The sequence below is a fragment of the Microcaecilia unicolor genome, chromosome 11, assembly GCF_901765095.1.
Source record: "Microcaecilia unicolor chromosome 11, aMicUni1.1, whole genome shotgun sequence".
In the NCBI taxonomy this organism is placed as follows: Eukaryota; Metazoa; Chordata; class Amphibia; order Gymnophiona; family Siphonopidae; genus Microcaecilia; species Microcaecilia unicolor.
The window spans coordinates 55,204,242-55,229,167 of record NC_044041.1 but is presented as its reverse complement, the minus strand read 5'-3'; the positions used below and the strand labels follow the sequence as shown (position 1 = coordinate 55,229,167).

General features: G+C 42.3%; 1 protein-coding gene across 4 annotated transcripts in view; it reads right to left on the bottom strand.

The window, feature by feature from the left end:
* ARVCF (ARVCF delta catenin family member) overlaps window positions 1-24,926 on the bottom strand; it is a 473,516-nt gene that overhangs the window by 208,270 nt on the left and 240,320 nt on the right. For 3 of the 4 annotated variants that reach the window (XM_030218017.1, XM_030218015.1, XM_030218018.1), the window contains exon 2: window positions 17,125-17,283. In XM_030218017.1, the coding sequence (XP_030073877.1) occupies window positions 17,125-17,250 (126 nt within the window). In that variant the 5' untranslated portion in view covers window positions 17,251-17,283. Of the gene's footprint in view, window positions 1-17,124; window positions 17,284-22,179; window positions 22,278-24,926 lie in introns of those variants that run through there. The other variant, XM_030218016.1, reaches the window with a different exon arrangement.

Genomic DNA, 24,926 nt, shown 5'->3' with positions numbered 1-24,926 from the left:
CAAAGGATAACATATGTTACTTAAAGAAAATAGGTTTACAATATAAGATGACATTTTAAATCACATTAAATCATTCATCTATAGTATTACTATTCTTAAGCCTTTATGTTAACCTAGATGTAGAACGATATCATAGATCATATGTATGAACTGAGATTTGTCCATATAAAGATTTAAAAACTAAACAAGAAATCTTATACTTTAGCTTAGCTATTACTGGCAGCCAATGTAGCTTAAGCAACAAGGAGAAGCCACCGTCATATTTATTATACCCAAAGAAACATTCTAGAAGCCATATTCTTTAGTAGTTGTACCTCTATCTCCCAAAACTAGGTGCAAGCATTCACAGCAGCTCTACGGCAGACGTAAATGCTTGTACCTAAGCACCGAGGAATGAATATACCTGGTTGACAAGTATTCTATAAAGTAGGCACCTACTTCCTTTACAGAATTATAAGTGTGCAGTTACAGAATAACCCCCAATGGGGGAAACTGTATAAATGATGCTTAAAATTTGGCGCAGATAAAATCAGCACTAAGCATCATTCTATAAAGGGTGCACGCCCTTTATAGAATAGCACTTCAGCGGATTCTCACACCCAACTCTGGGTGCCGGACTTACGCCAGCAAGTTGGGCGCAGATCCTCCATATTCTCTAAAACTGCATCTAACTTTTTGGAACGCCCCTAACCCACCCATGCCCCTCCATGGCCACGCCCACTTTGGGTTACATGATAAGGGATTTGGGTGCCCAGCCAGATGTGCACACAAACCCTAATTGGTGCTAATTAACACCAGTAATTGGTTGTCTAATTATTGCTCGTTAATGGCTTTGTTGTCCAAAGAAAAGACTTCAGAAGCTCTCTGGCTTATCGGCTCTAAACGCAACTGGATCCTCATCCTTGCTATAAAAGTTATGTTGCCTTCCTTGAAATTTTATAAAGTTTATAAGAAAATAGATTTGATAAAGATTGAAAAAAATATTTTCAAAAAAATATACTGAAAAAAACGCATGGAGGTTTTTCTGGATAGTGATGAGGCGGCTCAGCAGTATTCAGTTGTGTTTAGAGCCGATAAGCCAGAGAGCTTCTCAGTTTTTTCCTCCAAAGCTAAAGTGAATGATTGTGAGATTTGAAGCAGTTTGTAAGGATATATCTTGTTCACCTTTGGATTAATATTAGCATATGGCCATTAATTTGGGAAATTAGCCACTTTTCAGCTGCAGTAAAAACAGCTTTAAGCGGGTGGAAAAAAACACGTAAGGGTGCGCTAAGGCCACTTTTTACTGTAGTTTTTTAAATAATTCCCTAGTGTAGACATGTATACTGTCAAACAATTTTACAAAACACGCTTAGATGCAAGAAACATTTGTAAAATTGTCCACCCCTTCCCCCCCCCCCCACCTGTTTTCCCTGTTTTGTATAAATACTGAGTTCCCAATGTTTGAACCAGCTGTGGGAGTTCACACAAAAATCAGAAACAAGTTTGATTAATGCGTTACTATGCTATTTGGCTCTGGGTATATCCCTCATTTTGTACTCTTCGTTATTACTGTATAAGATGGCACTCGTATGTTTGTATCTTTGTTTGGTTCTTTCGGATGGTTGAGCTGGGGGGGGGGGGTTCCTTATACAACTTAAAAATGCTGAGCAATAAATAATAAAAAGTTCACACTCCTTTTTAACCTTCATACCAGAAGAGGAGGAAGAGGAGCCTAATAGTTATTGCAGCAGGCTGAGAACCAGGAAACCAGAGTTCAAAAACCATTTTTTTTTCCTACTGAGTCCCTTGTGACCTTGAGCTCCTTGGTATAGGAATTACTGTACTTGAATTCTAAAAATGACTTATTAGAAAAAGCAGCCTAAAACTCCAAAATGTTCCTTCCCCTTTCCATGAAGTCATTAATGTAGATAAATGCCTTCAACCCCAGGGATCTGAGGACTATGACCATAGAAGTCAACATCAAAGGGTTAAACCCAAAGCAAACATTTTACAATTTCAATGCAGTAATGCATTTTGTGTTTGCCAGAGCAGGAGCATCAATACCTATGAAAATGGACTGCTCATTTGATTTTACTACATCTGCACTCCTGAGACCAATTTGGACAATAGCATTTATACCCATTAAAGAGACAGCTTTCATGAAGGCCTGTGAAATCTCCTTGTAAATGTAAAGTGGATGAGGATGGAGCCAGAAACCTGTCAGCTCTAGTCTTACTTTTGCTTGGCTGTATATCCTATTCGGCAGGGCCTGGAAGAAGAAACAAAGCACTTATTTTGTTTTCTGGGGGGGGGGGCGGGTGTGTGTTAGTATTACGCACACAGGGCTCTTTGTTATTTTCTGTGCTCAGATATGACAAATAAGATCACACACCCTAGAACATGAGATTGTTCTTCTCTCTCATGAGACTCCTTCACACACACCTGCATTCTCCTTCTGTTAGGCCTGCAATTCTAGGAAGGAAGGATGGATTACAGTGGTAAAGCCGAAAACAGTCAAGCCATATACTGAAGTAACAACAGGAAGGGAGACTAGAGCTGGGTGTACTGTGTTGGTCAGCACCAAAATGAAGATCAAATATCAAGGAAAGTCCAGGAATTACGAGATGGTAAAAAAGTACATGCTAACCTATTAAATCACAGGACAATTGGGGCCTCACCCTGCCTTGACTATATCTGACCCTGAACAAGTCATTTTCCCAATCCTGGGATTCAGGTTACCCATTTGTAATAATAGTTAGACCTAAGAGTGATATTACTAAAACCTTTGATCTTCTTCACCTTCCTGAAGTTTTACAGTGTCTTAAGTACAGGGTTATTCATTCCACATTATGCTCTTTCTTTGCACATAGAGAGATTTACATCGAGGAGCTCTTTCACTAAGGGGGGTTAAGCAGCTAATGAGGATTTTAACCATGCAGGACATTTTGGATACCAGCGCAGACCTGGGCGGCAGGAAGAGGGGCCTTAGCTGCTGCCCAGGCACCACAAGACAACCATGGAATCTCTGGGCAGGTCCTGGGGGTGGGGGGGAGGTGCCTCCTCTCCAAAGGTGCTATTTTTTCGGGGCCTGCACGCATTATATTATGGGATCTCCCACGCTATCTGGCACTGTATATAGGGCCCCTTTCACTAAGGTGCGCTGAAAAGTGGCCTACGCTGGTGTAGGCACTGTTTTGGATGCACGCAGGGGTCCATTTTCAGCACACCTGGAAAAAAAAGGGCCTTTTTTGTGGTCCGAAATGGATGTGCGTAAAATTAAAACAGCACGCATCCATTTTTGGCCTCAGACCTTACCTCCGCCCGTTGACCTTAGCGGTAAGGTCTCACGCGCTAACCAGGTGGTAAGCGTCAGCGCACGTAAACAGCCGATTACGCCAGGTAAGCACTCCGCGGTAGAAAATAGAAAATATTTTCTACCGCGTGTTTTGGACGCTCATCAAAAATGGAATTACCACCCGGGGCATGCAGTAGCCGGGCGGTGGATGCACGTAGCGCACACGTGCCTTACTAAAAGGGCTCCATAATGTGGTGCCTGTGTGGTATCTCCGCCCTCTACAGTAAATGCAGTGCAGATGCTGGACACATCCCTAGCATTTTACCGCAACTGCTTTGCACTTAGCACGTATTAATTTTTGCTTTAAACACACGTACGTGCAAATTTGCCACACTTCAGTAAAAAGGCCCCTAAGATTAACACAGCGATTCACTGTGTATAAAAATGATCATATTAATTTTTTTGTAACTTTTCAGATGACCTAATATTTTAAAATGAGCTAAATAAACCCAGTTCCGATGCTCAGCAGTTCTTTGTGGGTATTCAGACTCCGTGAAGACCCTGTGGTTGCAAATCAACCGGACTGTCAGAGAAGTTAGAATATCCTACATCATATAACCTAATAATTTCTGCAGCTGTGTTGCTGATTTCATTTTCTTTCCATGGATACGAAAGGGAGTAGAACTAACACAAGCCTGAAGATTGCAAGCAGTAGTTCAATACAGTTCAATATCTGATATACTGACATTCACAAAAATATATTCTAACAGTTTACATATGTTAATGCAAATTAATTGTAAAAGCGAGAAAAACAAGGGAAAGCACAATAGCGAAACTAAAAGTACGGTGGAACGAATATAATCGTTGTTCAACTAACACTGTAAGACACTGACGATGTAGAACAGTTTTTGCTTATGATTTATTGAACTTAATTAACCGTCTTTTATCATTGACAACAAGGCAGTGTAGAAGGCACCTAAAAAAATAGGAAAGACGATTCACATAGAGACAAACAAAGGCTGTGAAACATCGGGGTTGATGACAGAACAAATGTTGACCTATTGACTTAGAATGATTATAATAAGATAACACATTGATATGAAAACATGAGATGAAAGAAAAGGTCAGGAGAATGGTCGGGGCAAGACAGCCCGTGCCCATAAACATAAGAGAAAATTGTGGTGGATCTCTTTGTCTAAACAAATGACAGAAATGCCTGGGTAAGCCAGGTTTTTAGCCTGCTTTTAAATTTGGAATTACTAGGCTCACCTCTGTGATCTGACCTGAGGGTAATCTATTCCAAATCCACGCCTAAGTTAGGTGCGGGCATTTACACCAGGTTTTGAAATGGTCACACCCAGTGTGTTTTTTCTAGCAAAAAAAGTGCCGGTACTCAAATGCTAGGCCACCCTTCAGGAGTGGGGTGATCACTGAGGGAACCACCCCATAATAGACAGAATTGGTGCATAAAGCCTGACCTCTATCATTAAAACTTGGGGTCCATGGGTCAATTTTAGCAGGCAATGGAAAAGGTGCTGGTACTCAGTACCCCCTCAAAAAAAGCCCTGGTCACACCTAAATTTAGTTGTAGGTCCGGGCACCATGTTTATTCTATAAACCGTTTCTAACGTTAGGTGTGGGTTATAAAATAGCTCTAAGCGTGTTTTTTTCTGCACCAATTTTTTCTGTGCATATAGAACCTAGTCCAAAGTATTCTATATGAAAACTTGATAGTGACAGAGTTGCTGGACTGAGTTTTAATCTATGATTGGTCAATTAGGCTGCCTGTGTGCAAGTATACAGAGAGAAATTGTGGATGGTGTCATTTCTAATGCACTTATTTCGTGTGTTTGGGAGCCTGTGGCTAGACAACAAGAACAAAATTAAATAGAAGATGATGGCAGAAAAGAGTTATGAGGCACATGTCAAACAAAAACATGGAAGCAGTGCAAAGAAAAGCTACGAGAATGGTATGGGATTTGCGTTACAAGACGTATGAGGAGAGACTTGCGGACCTGAACATGTATACCCTGGAGGAAAGGAGAAACAGGGGTGATATGATACAGATGTTCAAATATTTGAAAGGTATTAATCCGCAAACGAACCTTTTCCAGAGATGGGAGGGCAGTAGAACGAGAGGACATGATATGAGAGTGAAGGGGGGCAGACTCAAGAAAAATGTCAGGAAGTATTTTTTCACGGAGAGAGTGGTAGATATTTGGAATGCCCTCCCGCGAGAGGTGGTGGAGATGAAAACGGTAGCGGAATTCAAGCATGCGTGGGATAAACATAAAGGAATCCTGTGCAGAAGGAATGGATCCTCAGAAGCTTAGCCGAGATTGGGAGGCGGGCTGGTGTTTGGGTGGTAGGGCTAGTTCTGGGCAAGACTTCTACGGTCTGTGTCCTGAAAATGACAGATACAAATCAAGGTAAGGTATACACAAGAAGTAGCACATATGAGTTTATCTTGTTGGGCAGACTAGATGGACCGTGCAGGTCTTTTTCTGCCGTCATCTACTATGTTACTATATCTGCAGAGGCAGCAGGATAGGTCAAACAAACCTGTCTCGCCCCACCCTCCAAGCTTCCTAATTGCTAATGCCATGTGGGTTAAAAATTGGTTGTGGGATGGCCCATCCCATTCTGCTGCATATGCCCACCTTTACATTTATATATACATGCCGCACAATATATTCAAAATGTATGGAACTGCCATGGGGTTAAGTCAGATTTAGGAATTTTTTGTTTTCAGCACTATGGGTTTTTAAGAGGCATCAGAACACACACATTTATTAAAGAACGGTAAAGCTTTACAGTTAGCACTGATTAATGGCCAAAATTAACATATAGCAATTACAAAACCTCTGTATTAACTGCTGGGGGTGTTTCCAACATTTTGTCATTCAGTTTATGCAGAGGAAATTTTGTTACTGCACTTCTTAAGATGGCATTAACAGATCATTTACTACTAAGGACAGAAAAATTTGGGGAAGCTTGCACTGCCGCTTCTATACAAATGGAACTGCTCAATCTTTAGCACTGTCTATCTGGACCCTTCTCTGGTAATAAAACTCACATCACTTATTCACTCCTACTCAGTTAAGATCGTTTTCATGCACACTGACCTACAGAATAATATTCGGCCTCCCCCAGAATACATGACCGACCTAATTAACCTACCACTGCGCAATGCAACCAAAAACGCAAGATCCTATCTTACACTCCACTTCCCCACAAGTCAAGGACTGAAATACAAAACCTCACACGCAACCTGTTTCACTTACAGTGGTGGAAATAAGTATTTGATCCCTTGCTGATTTTGTAAGTTTGCCCACTGACAAAGACATGAGCAGCCCATAATTGAAGGGTAGGTTATTGGTAACAGTGAGAGATAGCACATCACAAATTAAATCCGGAAAATCACATTGTGGAAAGTATATGAATTTATTTGCATTCTGCAGAGGGAAATAAGTATTTGATCCCCCACCAACCAGTAAGAGATCTGGCCCCTACAGACCAGGTAGATGCTCCAAATCAACTCGTTACCTGCATGACAGACAGCTGTCGGCAATGGTCACCTGTATGAAAGACACCTGTCCACAGACTCAGTGAATCAGTCAGACTCTAACCTCTACAAAATGGCCAAGAGCAAGGAGCTGTCTAAGGATGTCAGGGACAAGATCATACACCTGCACAAGGCTGGAATGGGCTACAAAACCATCAGTAAGACGCTGGGCGAGAAGGAGACAACTGTTGGTGCCATAGTAAGAAAATGGAAGAAGTACAAAATGACTGTCAATCGACAAAGATCTGGGGCTCCACGCAAAATCTCACCTCGTGGGGTATCCTTGATCATGAGGAAGGTTAGAAATCAGCCTACAACTACAAGGGGGGAACTTGTCAATGATCTCAAGGCAGCTGGGACCACTGTCACCACGAAAACCATTGGTAACACATTACGACATAACGGATTGCAATCCTGCAGTGCCCGCAAGGTCCCCCTGCTCCGGAAGGCACATGTGACGGCCCGTCTGAAGTTTGCCAGTGAACACCTGGATGATGCCGAGAGTGATTGGGAGAAGGTGCTGTGGTCAGATGAGACAAAAATTGAGCTCTTTGGCATGAACTCAACTCGCCGTGTTTGGAGGAAGAGAAATGCTGCCTATGACCCAAAGAACACCGTCCCCACTGTCAAGCATGGAGGTGGAAATGTTATGTTTTGGGGGTGTTTCTCTGCTAAGGGCACAGGACTACTTCACCGCATCAATGGGAGAATGGATGGGGCCATGTACCGTACAATTCTGAGTGACAACCTCCTTCCCTCCGCCAGGGCCTTAAGAATGGGTCGTGGCTGGGTCTTCCAGCACGACAATGACCCAAAACATACAGCCAAGGCAACAAAGGAGTGGCTCAGGAAGAAGCACATTAGGGTCATGGAGTGGCCTAGCCAGTCACCAGACCTTAATCCCATTGAAAACTTATGGAGGGAGCTGAAGCTGCGAGTTGCCAAGCGACAGCCCAGAACTCTTAATGATTTAGAGATGCTGCAAAGAGGAGTGGACCAAAATTCCTCCTGACATGTGTGCAAACCTCATCATCAACTACAGAAGACGTCTGACCGCTGTGCTTGCCAACAAGGGTTTTGCCACCAAGTATTAGGTCTTGTTTGCCAGAGGGATTAAATACTTATTTCCCTCTGCAGAATGCAAATAAATTCATATACTTTCCACAATGTGATTTTCCGGATTTAATTTGTGATGTGCTATCTCTCACTGTTACCAATAACCTACCCTTCAATTATGGGCTGCTCATGTCTTTGTCAGTGGGCAAACTTACAAAATCAGCAAGGGATCAAATACTTATTTCCACCACTGTACATCTGCACCAAAATCTGGAACACCCTACCTAGAGCCCAAAGATCCACGAACAACTATCTACTATTCAGAAAACATGCGAAAGGCCACTTTTTTTAGAACATTCTTCCCTGATGAATTCCCCTAGCTCAAACAGACTATCGATCGACCCACAATCTCAGACTGATTAGACCTTGATCCATCACCCCACAACGCTCTACATCAACTGTTTCCCATGAACCCGTTGCTCCATACTGCCTTTCACCGTGTAATCTGTTTTTCCTTAAATAACCTGTAAGTCACATTGAACCTACCATTAGGTGGGAAAATGTGGGGTACAAATGTAGTAAATAAATAAATAAACCTTTACTTCCTCCATGTGCACTTCTTCCTTAAGTTTGCCACTCTTGGGGTCAATATTCAGCCAGAGGCAGTGAGCTTTTTGCTGACCGCTACCGGTGTTATACCTGGATATTCAATGCTGAGCCATGTCTGGGCTTTGGCACTGAATATCTATTTTTTATGGAGTTGGCTAATGTATAGCCAGTCAAGCCGATATTCAGAACTTAAGCAGTCCCATTGATGCAGTTATACTGGCTGGTATCAGCAATTAACCGTCCAACATCTGACTCCCGTGTGGCTGCAGCTTGTTTTGCCACTGCTGTTGCTCATCTAGAAAGCAGCAGACATGGGTGTGTGGAGGAGTGGGGACAGAGTGGAGGCAGACGCTGGATTGGGGAGAGAAACAGAGAGGGGGCTTAGGCTGGATGGAAGGGGGAGCGCGAGGAGGGCAGAGACTGGATGGAAGAAGGAGAGGGATTAAGACTGGATGAGAGTGGCAAGAGAGGGAGGGATGGAAGGGAGAGAGAAGAAGGGTAGAGGCAAGATGAAAGTGGGGAGAGAGGGAGGGCAGAGGATGGATGAAAGTGAGAAGAAAGGGAGGGCAGAGGCTGTGTATAGTGATGACATTGTAAGTAGTATACTATGCCACACTATGTACTGTTATTTGAATATTTTTACTACTGTAATTGTCTATTGCCTATGTCCAACTTATTCCTGCTGTACACAGCCTTGGGTGAATTTTTTCAAAAAGGCGGTAAATAAATCCTAATAAATAAATAATACATGTGACCATTCTATCTTATCCCTCTTTTCCCTTCAAAAAATAAAAATAACTTAAACCATAGTGTATCTACCCATGTACTGGCCAAAACAGTGTCTGCTAGGACAGTAATTTTCAACCCAATCATCAGGGACTACCTGACCAGTCGGGTTTTCAGGATATCCACAATGAATATGCAAGACAGAGATTTGCATGCACTTGCCTTCTTAGTATGCAAATCTCTTTCATTCATATTCATTGTGAAAACCAATCAGCCAGGTAGTCCCTGATGACTTGAAGACCTGGGAACAGTGAATTAACAGATTCTTAAAGCCTTGGGCAGATGACATGCCAGTATCAAATCAGGCATGTAAACATTAAAAAATGCATAAGAAATGTTTTGGATGTCTAGAGTTTTAGAATACAGAGAGGAGAGGCAGCAGCTAGAAATAAACTGACTCATGGTGTGATACCCTAGAATCAGCTGCTTTTCTTTGTATGACACTATTTAATCACATAAAAGCATGAAGAAAGGCTGTAGTTTACAGTTTCCGTACTGTGCTCCAAACTAATCCATCATTGCCAGCAAGGTGACCTTCATTGTCTTAATATGGGAAATGTTTGCTCCGCAAGACAGGTTACAGCGTCAGGGTGGCGTGTGCTTCTCAACTATCCACCTTTGTGCTCAGAACGAGATACAGGGACTTGTTCAAAGAAGGGGGTCAGACTACATGAAGAGTCAGTGATTTGAAAAACTCTTTTAACACAAGCTCCTGCCACAATAATGTTCCAAAAGGAACTGTTTCTACTTCAGGAACATTAAAAATTTGCATATGGTTTTGAGCTGCGTTCTGAGCAAGTTGGAACCAAATGTACCTTTTAACAGATGGAGTCTTCTGCTAAGACTTGTGGAATCTGAGAACATACATTGTTGTTTCTTTGTAAATAATTCCCTCTTTAAGTTTATACAATGCTATGCAGGGTCCGATCATACATCTTTTTGAAGATGTGGTAGGTGGTCTCTGTCAAAAAACATATAGGGACAGGCTCATGAACCTCAACATGTATACGCTGGAAGAGAAGGGATATGATAGAGACGTTTAAATACCTCAGTGGTATCAATGTACAGGAGGTGAGTCTTTTTCAAATTAAGGAAAACTCTGGAATGAGAGAGCATAGGAAGAAATTAAGAAGAAATACGCTTAGAATGAATCTAAGAAAATACTCCATCACAGAAAGGGTGGTGGATGCATGGAATGGCCTCCTGGTGGAGGTCGTGGAGACAAAGACTGTGTCAGAATAAGAAAGCATGGGACAGGTACATGGGATCCCTTAGGAAAAGGAGGAGTTAGGGTTACTGAGGAAGGGCAGACTGGATGGGCCATTTGGCCCTTACCTGCCGTCATGTTCTATGTTTCTATTCAAACTACTGGCCTTCCATAGTAAAAAGCCATTATGAGTGTTTCCACCATCTCTGCTATTATTCACTGACCTGTGTCCACTCCATCCATGCCCAGTTTCACACTTTTGTGCATCACTGACACTAATTACATTTGTACACAAGACACGGAACTTGTGATGATTAGACTTCTGAGCCAATTGGGATCCAGTAGATGAGGGAACAATCTACGTGGACAGACCATGTCATTCATGGCCCCCCCAAAACTACCTATATTTACAAGAAAAATAAAGAGAAGCATAGACATATTCAGAACTGCTCTCTCTCTCTTATCTGTCTAGAACAGGGGTGTCCAACCTCTGCCCTCGCCAGGTCGAGTTTTCAGGATTTCCTCAATGAATAGGCATGAGATCTATCTGCATACAATGGAAGCAGTGATCTCATATATACTCACTGGGGAAATCCTGAAAACCCAACCGGACTGCGGCCCTCGAGGACTGCGGTTGGACAAACCTGGTCTAGAATAATGTCACACAAGACACTAAGGAAGCTCTTGAAACCTAATTTTGTGTCTTCTCAGTCCATCCCTTGACAACATATCCTGGGAACACCAAACACCTGCTTTAAGGACTGGAAGGAAAAATGTTCTTGAAGAGTAACCCTCAGCACCGCTCCCTGGCTGGCAGGAACAGCCACTCTTTCTTCCTTGTAGGGCCAACTGTTTAATACCCTCAGCTCACCTGAACCTTAGTGATACCAAACACAACTTTCCCACAGCACAGCAATTTAGGACTGTCCTAGAGCTAGCTGTTCTGTTATGTTTTATTACTGTATCATTGATAGTGTATCGTTGCGCACCTGGACAAAAGCAAACAGCACTCATGTGGACAGAACATGCTTCAGAACTGCCTGCATTTAAAAACTGCAAGGAATTTCTCTCACAGTATGACTGAAACACACTTAAAAGGCTGTCAATGTGGCTGCCCAGAGTTCAGTTACTAAGGTAGCTGGAGTTAATTTGAAAATTATTGTACCTCCAGGGTCCCCAGGAGACCAGAGCTTGCTGTAATTAAGAGAAGCTATAGATCTTCAGCCAGATTACATGGTTACTGCTCATTTGCATTCGATTAGCATTCAATAATCAGACCTCTTTTTCTAAAACCAAGTGCTACTTAAAATCAGTTTGTGGAAACCATAGAAATCCACTTTAAGTCTATTCATCATCAGTCAAAACATAGCAATCAGGGCTTCTTTGAATATGGCTGGTAAAAAGTATAGAGGGAGAATAGGTTACTAAAGACTAAATCCAGAAATTTACAATACTGATTATTTAACTAGCCCTATCATCACACCCTTTGGACAGAGGGCACTGGTTGGGCTGTACGTTCATGGCCCGATGCTCAAAGGATCACAGTAGAATCAAATTAGCAAAATTACCACAGCATTCTAAGAATGAGCATGCAAATTAATGCCACATTAAAATCACAGTACAAATTAGATGCTTACTATACTGCGCTAATTTTCCTGTCAGTGCCTGGCTCAGGCACTGGCAAGAAAGTTGACATTTTTTTAAAAATGAATGCCCTGGCCCTAATCTCCCTCCATCTACTCTCCCCTCCCCGAACATCAGGTGACTCCCCCTCTCCCGAATTCGGCCCTGGTGGTCCAGTGGGACCCCTGGCCTGGCCAGACCCCTGCCCCAGCCCCAGCATACCTCCAGATAGCAGGGAGGAGGGCAGGCATCATCTCTCTCTCTCTCTCCCAGGCGGAATCATCAAAATAGGGGCCTAACATCAAATACTACCTTATTTGGTAGTTAGGCCATGCCCAGTGCATCCCAGAATGCACTGGGAGGGGCAGGGTGCTGCCATTTTGATGATGCCACCAGGAAAGGAGGAGAGCAAAGGATGCCTCCTCCCTGCTATCCAGAGGTATGCCATGGCAGGGGAGGCATAGACCACCATGGCCGACATCAGGGGCGGGGCTCTAGCCAAGCCAGAGGTCCCATTGGACCACCGGGGCTTTGGCTACACCCTTTGGGGGGACGGGGGTTGGGGTCCATTGGACCACCAGGGCCTTTTGAAAGGGAGGCCAGGGGGCCTGGACCACCAGGGCCCTTTGTGAGGGGTGGCACAAGAAGCCCATTCAGGGCAAGGTGGGCGGGTTGGTGGGAGAGAAGGGGTGTCTTTAGACAACCCTTCTCTCAACCAACCCTTCTAACACTGCTCTGAACCTGGTATTGTTTTTGCCGGCGCTAAACATACTTGATAGCTCTTTTTTTTTTTAATGCATTTTAAATGTATTAAAATATAGTCTGCGTTAAAACCATTAGAGCATCGGACAGTACACTAATCGCCTTTAGCGCCGGCATTAGGTTTTGAGAATCGGGATATTAGTCATTTTCTTAAACACACTGTTCACAGAACATTAAAAAGGATGAGTCACCCACAGCTGAGCTTCTGTAACTGGGCTTGCTGGGAGACAATTCATTTCTGATAAAGAAAGTAGAATTTGACTGGAGACAGATTCATAAGGTACCTCTCTAGAAGTTTTCACAAGCATACAACTGTGTAGGAGCCATTTTGTTATAAAATGAGACTGTTAGAAAGTAATTTGGTATAATGAAGACTCAGTTTTCAAAAGATTGCCACTGCTGATATGTTTTTATAGCATAAAGTGGGGCTTGCTTGCAGTTTTCAAACTTAACTTCTATCTATAAGACTAACTTAGGTTGTTATATATATATATATATATATATATATATATATATATATATATATATATGTATGATTTTATGATTTCTGTAGTTTTTTATTTTATTTTATAATATTCTTTCAGTGGAAGGTATAGCCCCTGACGCAGCCTCTGGAAGGCGAAACGTGGCCATGTTGGGCCTTTGTTTTAATAAATATTGTGTTATTCTTTTATCTTGGTCTGCATTGCCTCTGTTGTTTACACTGCTTAATATACAAGAGGCAGGAGGTCATTTTAAACAGTTGCACGGCATTTACATGTGTGAATGATATACACAGGGCTGTGGAGTCAGAAGCAATTTTGGGTGGAGCTGGAGTCAGTAAAAATGCACCAACTCTGACTGCAGCTTCAAAAAAAAAAAACACAAAACATTGTAATATATGGTAAATTTACTGTTGTATACTTATATATACATATCTGTGTGCTGGATCTAAAGTTATAATTACCAGTATTTTACATGCAGAACAAAAAATTTAAAGTCTAAAATCAGTAGGCGCAGGAGTCGGAGCTGGAGTTAGAGTCGGATAGTAGAACAATAAGGGAGTCAGGGTTGGACATTTGGTGATCCGACTCCACAGCCCTGGGCATACACATCAGTGGAAATACTGATTTTACAATGCCATTGTTTGTATAGGTAGATGGCACAGGATGCACAGATTTTAAGGGAGGACGTTCTGGGCGTAGCTTGGACAGCCCAAAATCTACACAAGTATTTCCCATTTTATAATGGCAGTACCAAGGGAAGCAGAAGACCTTTTCAGTTGGAGAGGCCAAATAAACCAATCTCTGACACTGTTTTAAGGTCTGTAGCCGCTGGTGCTGTGTTGGCATAACATTGGTGGGGACATTGTCAGGGCCGCCGACAGACAGAGCCGGGCCCAGGGCAGGGCTGTCACAGCTTCTGCCGCCCCCCACTTGGGCTGCTGCCACTGCCCCCGCCCCCCTTACCTTCCTGTGTCTGCTCCTCCAGTCTGTCACTCTCCTGCTCCTGTGTGTTGGGACCCAGGTTATTGCGATAACACAATCACCCAGGTTCCGATACACAACAGCAGGAGAGTCTCCAGCCACGGGTCCCCCTTGAAGGCCTGGCCCGGGGAACCTTGTCCCCACTGTCCCCTCTCTCTGCAGCCCTGAACATTGCCATTTGGCATTTATTATGAACTCTATGCTCGATTGGACCTGGAGTATCCACCAGCAATTGAGAGGGCAACTGTGCTTATTTCTGTGATACTGAACACCACCTAAATTTTTTTTTTTTAAATTCCACTCACTTCTTTAATTGGCTCATTTTGTAGGTGTAGTTTTGTGAAATAATACACATGCATGTTGCTAAATTGATGTGTAACATGTAAAGCACCTAGTGATCTCACTCTTTTTTTTTTATTGTGTGTGTGTGTACCAAGGGAAGCATAAGACCTCTAAGGTCTGTAGCTGCTGGTGCTGTGTTGGTAAAACATTGGTGGGGACGTTGCCAGGGCCACCGAGAGACAGAGCTGGGCCCGGGGCAGGGTCGTTGCAGCAGCTGCTGCCCCCCCCCCCCCACACTCGGGCCGCTGCCACTGGCCCCGCCACCCCCCCCACCACTCAGGCACCCGCCACCCCCCCGCCTCTGCTCCTCCAATCTGTCACTCTCCAGCTCCTGTGTGCCAGGACCCGGGGTATCACGTTAATACAATCACCCGGGTCCCGACACAAGAGCAGGAGAAAGAACTCAAGCCATGGGCCCCCCTTGGAGGCCGGACCCGGGGAACTTTGCTCCCCCCCCCCCCCCCCCCGCTCACCCCTCTTGGCAGCCCTGGACATTGCCATTTGGTATTTATTATGAACTCTATGCTTGATTGGACCTGGAGTATCCACCAGCAATTGCAATGGCAATTGTGCTTATTTCTGTATTTCTGTGATGTTGAACACCATCTAAATTTGTTTTTAATTTCACGCTTCTATAATTGGCTCCTTTTGTAGGAATAACACACATGTATGTTGCTAAATTGACACTTAGATGTGTAACGTGTAAAACACCTAGTGATCCTACTCTTTTTTTAACCGTGTGCATGTGCTGGCAACTACATGGGGATTTTACTGCATCCTTATAGGTACTTTACAAAAAGCATCACATTCAACAGAGGCTTTTATAAAATACTCAGGGAATTGTGAACATCCTGGCCCGGGTATCCCATTTCCCATTTACACATCCTCCCTCTAATTCTGTACAAGTCACCAAAAACTGTGTGCGCAAATTTTGGCACGTGCCCAATTTAATTGAATAACAAGCTAATTAGCACCAGTAATTGGCTTAACAAGCAATTATTGGCACTAATTAAATTTAATTAGCATTTATGAGCATAAATTTAGGTGCTGGATCCATGCTTGAAAAAAATGGAGAATAGAAATGGGAGGGTCACGGACATAATGGGAGGGTCACGGACATAATGGGAGGGTCACGGACATAATGGGGGGGGGGGTCCTAAAATTAACATGCATTGTTACAGAATAATGGGGCTATGCGCCTAATTTAGGTGCGTACATTTGTAGCACGTTTCAGTTGGTGCAAATGGCCGATTCCCAGATGTAAGCGCTACTCTATAAACCGCACCTAACTTTAAGTGCAGCTTATAGAATAGCGCTTCTTTGGAGCCAATTGTTTTGGCACCATATATAGAATCTAGCCTCCTATGCATAATAGGGCTTATAGCATAATGCAGGAAACAGCCACTGGTCTGATTAAAGGCAACTCCTCATGATAACAAGGTCTTTCTCAACCAGTTCCTTTCGATGCACCTCTAATCTTGTCCAGGGTTTATAATTTATTTTGTAACGTTAAGGTAGAATATTTCTCTCATCACTACCAATTTGCTGTTTTATACCCGTCTAGATTGTAGGTACGAATCTCTCTCCAAATTTTTTAAAAGTACATTTATTTATTTAGATTTTGCTCACACCTTGTTCAGTAGTAGCTCAAGGTGAGTTACATTCAGGTACATAAGAACATACATAAGTACATAAGCACCGCCATACCGAGAAAAGACCAAGGGTCCATCAAGCCCAGCATCCTGTCTCCGACAGTGGCCAATCTAGGCTTCAAGAACCCGGCAACCCCCCCCCCCCCCACCAAAATAAAAACTTAATTATTAATAATGTTCAATGGACTTTTCCCTCAGGAATCTGTCCAAACCCCCTTTAAATTCCGTAAGGCCAGCTGCTGTCACTACATTTTCCGGCAACGAGTTCCAGAGTCTGACTACACGCTGAGTAAAGAAAAACTTTCTCCTATTTGTTTTAAACCGATCATATTCTAGCTTCATCTTGTGTCCCCTGGATATTTCTCTGACCCAGGAGGGCTCACAATCTAAGTTTGTACCTGAGGCAATGGAGGATTAAGTGACTTGCCCAAGGTCACAAGGAGCAGCAGCAGGATTTGAACCGGCCACCTCTGGATTACAAGACTGGTGCTTTAACCACTAGGCCACTCCTCCACTCCATGATCCACTCCATGATTCAGCTTTGAAATCCTTACAGACTGTGCATTCATCAAGCTGTTAAAATCCTGGTTATTCAGGAAACCTTTTCCAAGGTGATGAGCTGAAATTCATTTTAGTTGATTCTCATTACTGCCACATTGATTCTTGTTGTTCTTTTTGTGACCTTGTACAATTTACTGGTTTCTCTTTTATGTTATAAGCTATGTTACAATGTTATGCTAAGCAGGACAACAAATCTGTCATTAAGGGAAGCTCCTTACCTTTGTCTCAGTCCTTCTTGTGGTACCATCCTCTGATGTCACCACTGACACATGGGAGGTGGGGGTGCCAGGGTCTTCCTCTACAGTAACAGTTTCTTCCAACGTCTCTGGTGGTTCTTGCATCATTGCTAGGGATGTCTGGTTACTAGGACTTTGTTCCTGGAAAATTTCAAGAAGAAAATTTTGTCCTGAGGACTGAGTGGAACAGACCCTCTCCCGCTGATTAGTCTTTTCCTATGTCACTCTTGTTTCTTCACTACATAGAACAAGGTTTCTATGTTCCACACAAACTAACAACTGGAAGCCATAAAAATGCAAATTAAAAATAGCTCAGATCAAAACAGTTAACTAAACAGCTGCTAAGATTCATTTTTTAATATTCTACCAAGTTTGGCAATCATTCACCTCACCAGCTTGAAAAGATAACCAACAGAAATAATGAAGAATGGTGTTTTTGACAGAGTACATTTTGCACAAGACTAGGATTGATTCTTTGCCAGCATGGATCACCATTTATTGCCAATTTAGAATACAATTATATTTAATTATAATTACTTTAACAAGGTGTATGGAGGCAAACTTTCAGAACAGTGCTATTCAAATAAAGTTATATGTACAGCCAATGGCAGTATCTTACCCACATAAAGCTGATTTTTGCAGTTGTCTAGCTCTTGCTGGAACCGGTTTCAACCACCATGCTGTGGCTTTCATTAGGGTATGCTGAAGAAAGCCACAGCATGATGGCTGAAATGTCACTTCCAATTACTCAGATGAGGCAAGACCCAGACAACTGCAACAATCAAGACGCCAGCCGCGGAAGACTAAGAGACCATATAAAGTTATTTCTACTATTTATTTTATTTATTTATTTATTTATATTTTGCTCACACCTTTTTCAGTAGTAGCTCAAGGTGAGTTACATTCAGGTACTCTGGATATTTCTCTGTCCCAGGAGGGCTCACAATCTAAGTCTGTACCTGAGGCAATGGAGGGTTAAGTGACTTGCCAAAGATCACAAGGAGAAGCAGTGGGATTTGAACCGGCCACCTCTGGATTGCAAGTGGCTGAATACTGTCGTCCATGGTAATTTTATAATGGCATTATCGAGTATGTATGCTGGTTTGCACATGTGAAATGCCTCTCATAAAACTGTGCATACTTGTTCTCGACTTTGGTACACACATGTATTGTACAGGTGTGCATTTCACTTGATCTTGAGCTGATATAAATGTACACAAGTTCATTATAGCTGTGATTTCTACAAGATCTGTGCAAGTATTATATGACACCACAAAGGGGCTTATATGTTTTCATTCATGTCCAGTGTACAGCGCTGTGTATACGCCTAGTAGAGCTATAGAAAAGTAAAAGAGAACCCGCTTGCTCTCGCCCAACTTCTTCTAAAATGACCTACTGAATTGTGGCTCTCATTTTATAAGCCCTATTTGCATTTCATATGTGCATAAAACAGTGACGTAGCTAAGGATGAGGCCTGGGTGGGCACAGGTTTACACATTCTTGCCTCAGGCCCACCCGGTCAGCAGCCCATGAGGCCCCCAAACACTTCAGTGGCGGCACCTCACTACTCTCTCTCCCTCTTCTCCACTTGAGGCCTGGCATCTGCCCATCTCTCTGGAACCACCCTCTCCCTGTCTACCTCAGAGCTACTGCCAGCACCAATTCCTATAGGCAACCTGAGCCAGCCCTGCAGGCTTTTCTCTATCATGTCCTGCCCTCAATGATGTCATTTCTTGTTTCTTCAGCGGGGATGTGGTAGAGAGAAGCCTGCAGGGCCAGCGCAGGTTGCCTACAGGAATTGTGATGGGCAACTGCTCTGAGGTAGGACTGGGGGAGGGGGTTCAAAGAGACACAGACAGACGTCGGGTCATTAAAAAAAATAAAACCACTACATTGTATGTATGTACAAGGGTAGGGGTGGGGGTGGGAAGGGCCCACCCAGGTTAACTCTGGGCCCACACAAAATGGCAGGTCTTCCAAAGCCCCTGGCATAAAACGGCACTTAAATGTTTTATTTTGCATAAACATCTAAATGCCCATTTTACAAAGCTGAGATATGCATGTAGGAGTATCAAACCCAAGTACATGCAAATAGCAAAGGGGGCATGGTCTGGGCATGTTAGGCAGGACGGAGTGGCAAGTTCATAGACATTTATTCCCCATTTCAGATGGGAATAAATATCTATCTCATAAAAGATCAATGTCGGGAGTTACACCTACTACTAAGCACCTTCAGGATTTGTTAAACAGCTTCAATCGAGCGGTGGGGGGGGGGGGGGGTCACTGTGACAGCACTGGGAACATAACCAGTTATGTTTAGATTGCAGTTATGTGCTGGCTTTGAACCTGTTGATTTTATATACGATTATTTTTCTAAAATCGATACTTATACAGCACACAACCGGTGCATAAACATCTTATTTTCTCTGTATTTTAGCACAGGCTCTATGTCAGCAGATTCTGATCCAAACCACTGGTGAAACTTGAGATGCCCCTACCTGCATGTCTCAGCTCCATCTTCTACTACCTGTTTAAAATGGGGCTACACATATTCTAGGCCTAGGATGCAAACAACTATTCTTATTTTGAAAGCTCACCATTGGCACTATGGCTTTGCATCACAAAGTACGAAAGACTGGGCTTAGCCTGCCGGTATCTCCAACATTTCAGTAAATTAATTTAGACATGTTTTGAATAGCCTGCAGCTGTTAATAAGGTAAACTGAAAATGAAATTCATGCAGAGCTCAGCCCTCCACAGCAGCTCATTCATTTCCTTCCCAGTGGCTCTCCCTCGGCACCCTTGAAATTCTCTATTCTGCCTTTGTAAAGTAGTTCCCAGTCCGCCCCATGTCAGAGAAACTCCCAATCCTCCTCGCTCAGGAACCTCACTTTTCAAAGGCTGTTGAATTGATTATGAACTAATGTTGAAGATGCAAATCAAAGACAATGAAATTCTACTGGGAATTGGCATGACTATGCATGAGCAAATTTCACAGGTAATAAACTTTTCTAGATATGTTTGGATAATGGTAACAAGTCACTCACCACAAAGACATTCTAATTAACAGATAAACATATCATTTTTTTCTACAGAGCTGAAGGAATTAGCAAGAGCAATCTTCACAGCCACACTGTACTATCTACCAGAAGTCCTTTATGTCTACTAGAGAGATGGTACATATATGAAACAAGTATTGCAATTTGTTTAAACGCTGGCTGAGCAGCCAGAGATAAGTTGCCCAAGATTTCACAGACTTTCAGTTGCCTGCCATCTACAGTAGAACATCTTTTGCCCATAATGGTTCATTTCAAGCTTATTTCAGAGAATAGACATTTGGGGATTAGCGAATTTTAACTGTATTTAGAGTGCAGGAATAGCCTAATGGTTAGAGCAGTGGGCTGAGAACCAGAAGTTTACCCAGATTTTTAGGCATATTTTGCTGAAGTGATGGCACCTGTTGGGGAAGGTCTATATCTGTCCATCCATGTGTACACACGGGTTTGTGCTTGCACAAACAAACCAGTGTGTTCTACTAAAAGCAGGAAAAGTTGTTAGTAGGGTGGCAGAGAAATTGTGTCTCGCTACCAAAAGAGGAACACAAATTCTGAGAAAGTCAGCATTGTGAGTACCAGAATTGCTACAGCATAAAAAAAAAAGAGAAGCTTGCAGTAGCATGACTTTCAATGTGCTGGCTTGGACCCTAAACCCTGCTGGAAGAATAGAAGAAAAACTGTAGCCATAGCAAAGAGGTGTACTGTCTCCTGGAGGTGACCCAACCCTACTGGAGGAAGAAGATAAGAAAAGCTGTGACAAAGCTCTCTGCAGTATGCCGCAGGAACTGAAGCTGCAGCATTAGTGGAAAAGGCGATGGAGAGCACAGGCGTAAAGGTTAGAAGAAGCAAAGGAGGGGTTGAAAGGAAGGAAGGAAGGAAGGAAGGAAGGGAGAGAGTAAAAGGGAAAGGGGAGAGTGAAAAGGAGAGAAGGGATGAAAGGAAGGAGGAGAAAGTGAAAGGGGGAGGATGAAAGGAAGGAGGAGCGTGTGAAAGGGGAAGTGGATAAAAGGAAGGATGAAGGAGTGAAAAGTGGAGAAGGGATTAAAAGAAGGAGGAGAGAGTGAAAGGGAAAGAAAGGATAAAAGGAAGGAGGAAAATGTCAGCAGATCCTGTTCTGACTTGGATGTCCTTTGGAAAATGCACCTTCATACCACGCACGTTTGCCACATACCTCCCACCCACCCACCCACTTACCCATACGGCCCCTGCCATCCTACTGAGACACACTTGGCCAGGTCTCTTCCACCTGAGTCCTTTCGTACAAATATTCAAGAGTTTATGATAGGAGTGGCAGTGCTGTATACAGCACACCCTAATCTGTAATGATGCCTCATGTTGCACCTCTAATCAATGTTGAAAATCCTTCACTGATATTAATAGTCAGAACAAGCTCTCTGTTCTACTCTCAGGTCTCTTACCCTTGATCATACTTAGTTTTTCCTGCATATTCAACAATGGAGTACACACAATTGCTGCACACTCTACCAGACTGTTTAGAATGAAAGTCCATAATTAATGTTTCTTCTCCAACTGTTGAGTTAACTAGCATCAAACTACTGAATAATTTTTATTACCCAAACTAGTGATTTAGGGAATAAAATACTAAAAGACAAAATAGCGTTAATATGTTCTCCATATTTGTTTCTGAAATTTTGAATGCTTAACTATATTGCACAACCGTATTGTTGAGGTCTGCATGCTTCAATTGCTCAAGGACATATTTACCCGAGGATGAAAAAGCTAGTTTCTTCATCGACAATACAAAGTATACACTATGCCAAAAATCTACCTCCTTTGTGTTGATTACTCTGAAACACACTTGTAATTCAAGGATGGGATGCTTACAAAAACAGAGATAAAATGCAAACCAAGGACACATACCAATGTGTTTCCCTGGCAGGCAGCGAGCATTTAGAAAGGCTACACTGCTATTGGTAAAGCAAAGTAAAAGCATGTAAAGAAAAATCAAGTTTACGGTTCACCTAATCAGTCTCTTCCCTTGTACTGCACCATATCAGCTCCTGAAAGATTTCCCCAGGCCCATGGGGGCTGAACTGAGAGTGGATGTGTGTGTACGTGTGGAAACTGATGTGCTGTTAAATATAAACAATGCAGAAGTAACCAGGAAAAGGAGAAAACAATGGCTCAGGGTACTCGTGCTCCTTTGGAAGTGTCCTTCCAGTTGCTAACATTGCAGCCACTCGAGTTTACATTTTAACCATCAAATGTTAATATTAACTTATAACACTCACCCGGTCATGACTGGGTACACGTCTTTTTCCTATTCTCCCCTAATACACTTCTCTTTCACTAAATGCTCTTTTTTTGCCATTTCAATAAATAAATACTATAAATAAATTAGATAGATAACACCATAATTGTCTTTGAATCTTAGAAAAGAGCCATGTTAGTAAGAGACACAAAGCGCTTCATGTTCACTGGATCCTATCCTTTCATACTGGCCTGGAGGTCACAAGTGAAGTCTCATAAGTAGTATGAAGCAGATCCCATTCCACATGAGTCTGTGATACAGTTCTGCCTAGGACTAGTCCTGGGTTAGGCTGGTTTGCTCTTTTCTCCAGATGTATGGGTTGAAGGTTACACAAGGATAATGAGAAAATAAACACTGCTGGTACAAGTAAGAAGAGAAACCTAAAAGGTCTGTTAATCTCCGGATAGGGGGCTCATTTTAGTACAACGAGAAAAGCTGCCTGTGGATAAATAAATCTTTAAAGCCTGGCACTTAAACATGAGCAAACTACAAAGCAGAGGATAGCTCTCTGCATCTTGAGCACCAAAAAGCTTGTGCTGATGTGATGGTTGCATTTTGAGTGGGTTGGTGTGGATTACACTATGATTTGTCTAAATATTCCAAGATTCAAAGATCTACCAGATCATGGTGCAATTCCCATAGCACATGATCCGAGACATGTTCACACTCAAGTCTTTTATTATGTGTCAGCCAATTATATGTATTTGCAGCCAACTTCCGAGGCTTTTCACTACTTCCCTGTTTACAATGTTACCTTTATAGCCTAATTTCCAAAGGGAAATAAGGATTGTAAGGTGTGGAGGGGTCTGTGTGTGTTATCATTACTGAATATTATATCTTGTCCTGATACAATTATGTTATGTTTTATCTATTTATCCACTTCTATTCCTAAATGACATTCTTATACACCTTATTTATAATAATTCTGTATTTCCTATTCTGTTAATATGATTGCCATATTCTTATGCACCTTATCTGTATCTATATTCTGAAATTCTTATTCCATTAATGTAATTGTCGTTGTAAAATATTGTAAGCCACATTGAGCCTGCAAATAGGTAGAAAAATGTGGGATACAAATGCAGCAAATAAATAAATAAATAAATCTATCCACAATAGCTTTTGTGTCTGGTGCCCTGCCTACACCAAAATTTCAAGTTATCAGTGGGGACATTAGGACTGACAAGGACTTAGTTTAAATCTACCCATTATCTTAGGGCTTGGCAGCCAACAAGGGTTCAACATGAATGTATCTCAATTTAAATATTAACAGTAATGTCTAAAATAAGAAGTAGTACTTCAGGGTAAACTAATAATTATAAGCCAAAATTTCAAGAAGCAGAATTTGGATGTCAGGGGACAGGCTTCTCCTGGTGGGGATCAGGTTTTTGTGTCGGGAGGGGCCTGGGTTGTTGGGGACACAGTCTACTTTTAATCACAAAGGTTTTGGGGAGGGTCTACTTTTGTTTATTATTTATTTATTTATTTATTGCATTTGTATCCCACATTCCCCCACCTATTTGCAGGCTCAATGTGGCTTACATAGTTTTGTTAACATTGTCATTACAGGATAACATATACATTAGGGGTTTCGGAGGATCTACTTTTGATTATCAGGTGTTGGAGGGTCTACATCTGATGATCAGGGGTTCAGGGGATCTACTTTGGATGATCAGAGGTTTAGGGGTCTACAATTGATCATCAGGGTTTTGGGGGCTTAATGCAGCTTAGTAAAAGGTCCCTTTAGTGCTCGGTAGTCAAAAGAAATTCTAAAGACGAACACTAATCTAGAAGGAATTTATTGTGACACTGTACCCAAGACCCTATCAGGTTAACTAAATCAACCAGTGTCCACATGCTACCAATAAAAAAATATATATAAATGTACATTTTATTAAAGAAGCTCCAACATTGGTTAAATTTACCTATATAACTTTTACTGACCCACTATTATCACAATCTTCATCTGCCTCACATAAAGTGATAATTGCAATTATTGTGCACCATGCTCAAAACTCAAAAAGGCTTTAAAAAGAGTCATAAAATTCACTTACATATAGGTGCTCATTTTATAAACTGGCAAAATCCTACTTTACAAAGCTGAGATACAAATGTCTAAAACAAAAAAAAAAACATGTATCTGGCAGGGGACATGGTCTGGGTGTATTTTGGGTGGGGTAGGACTCAAAAATAAATATGTATTCTCCATTTCAGTATGGGAATGTATGTCTGTGTTCAAAAAGATTGATGTTGGGATTTACTCCTGCTACCCAAGGTGTCTATTTAAAAACAAGTGCTCCAGTAGAGGGATTAGGGGATGTAGCCTCTTTAATCCCCCAGTGGTTAATATCCTTTCTGAAAGCAAAACTAGCAAGGAATACTGGGCTCTGTACAGCTTTAGGAAAAAATGAATATTTATGGAGCCCTTTTACAAAGGTGCGCTGAAAAATGGCCTGC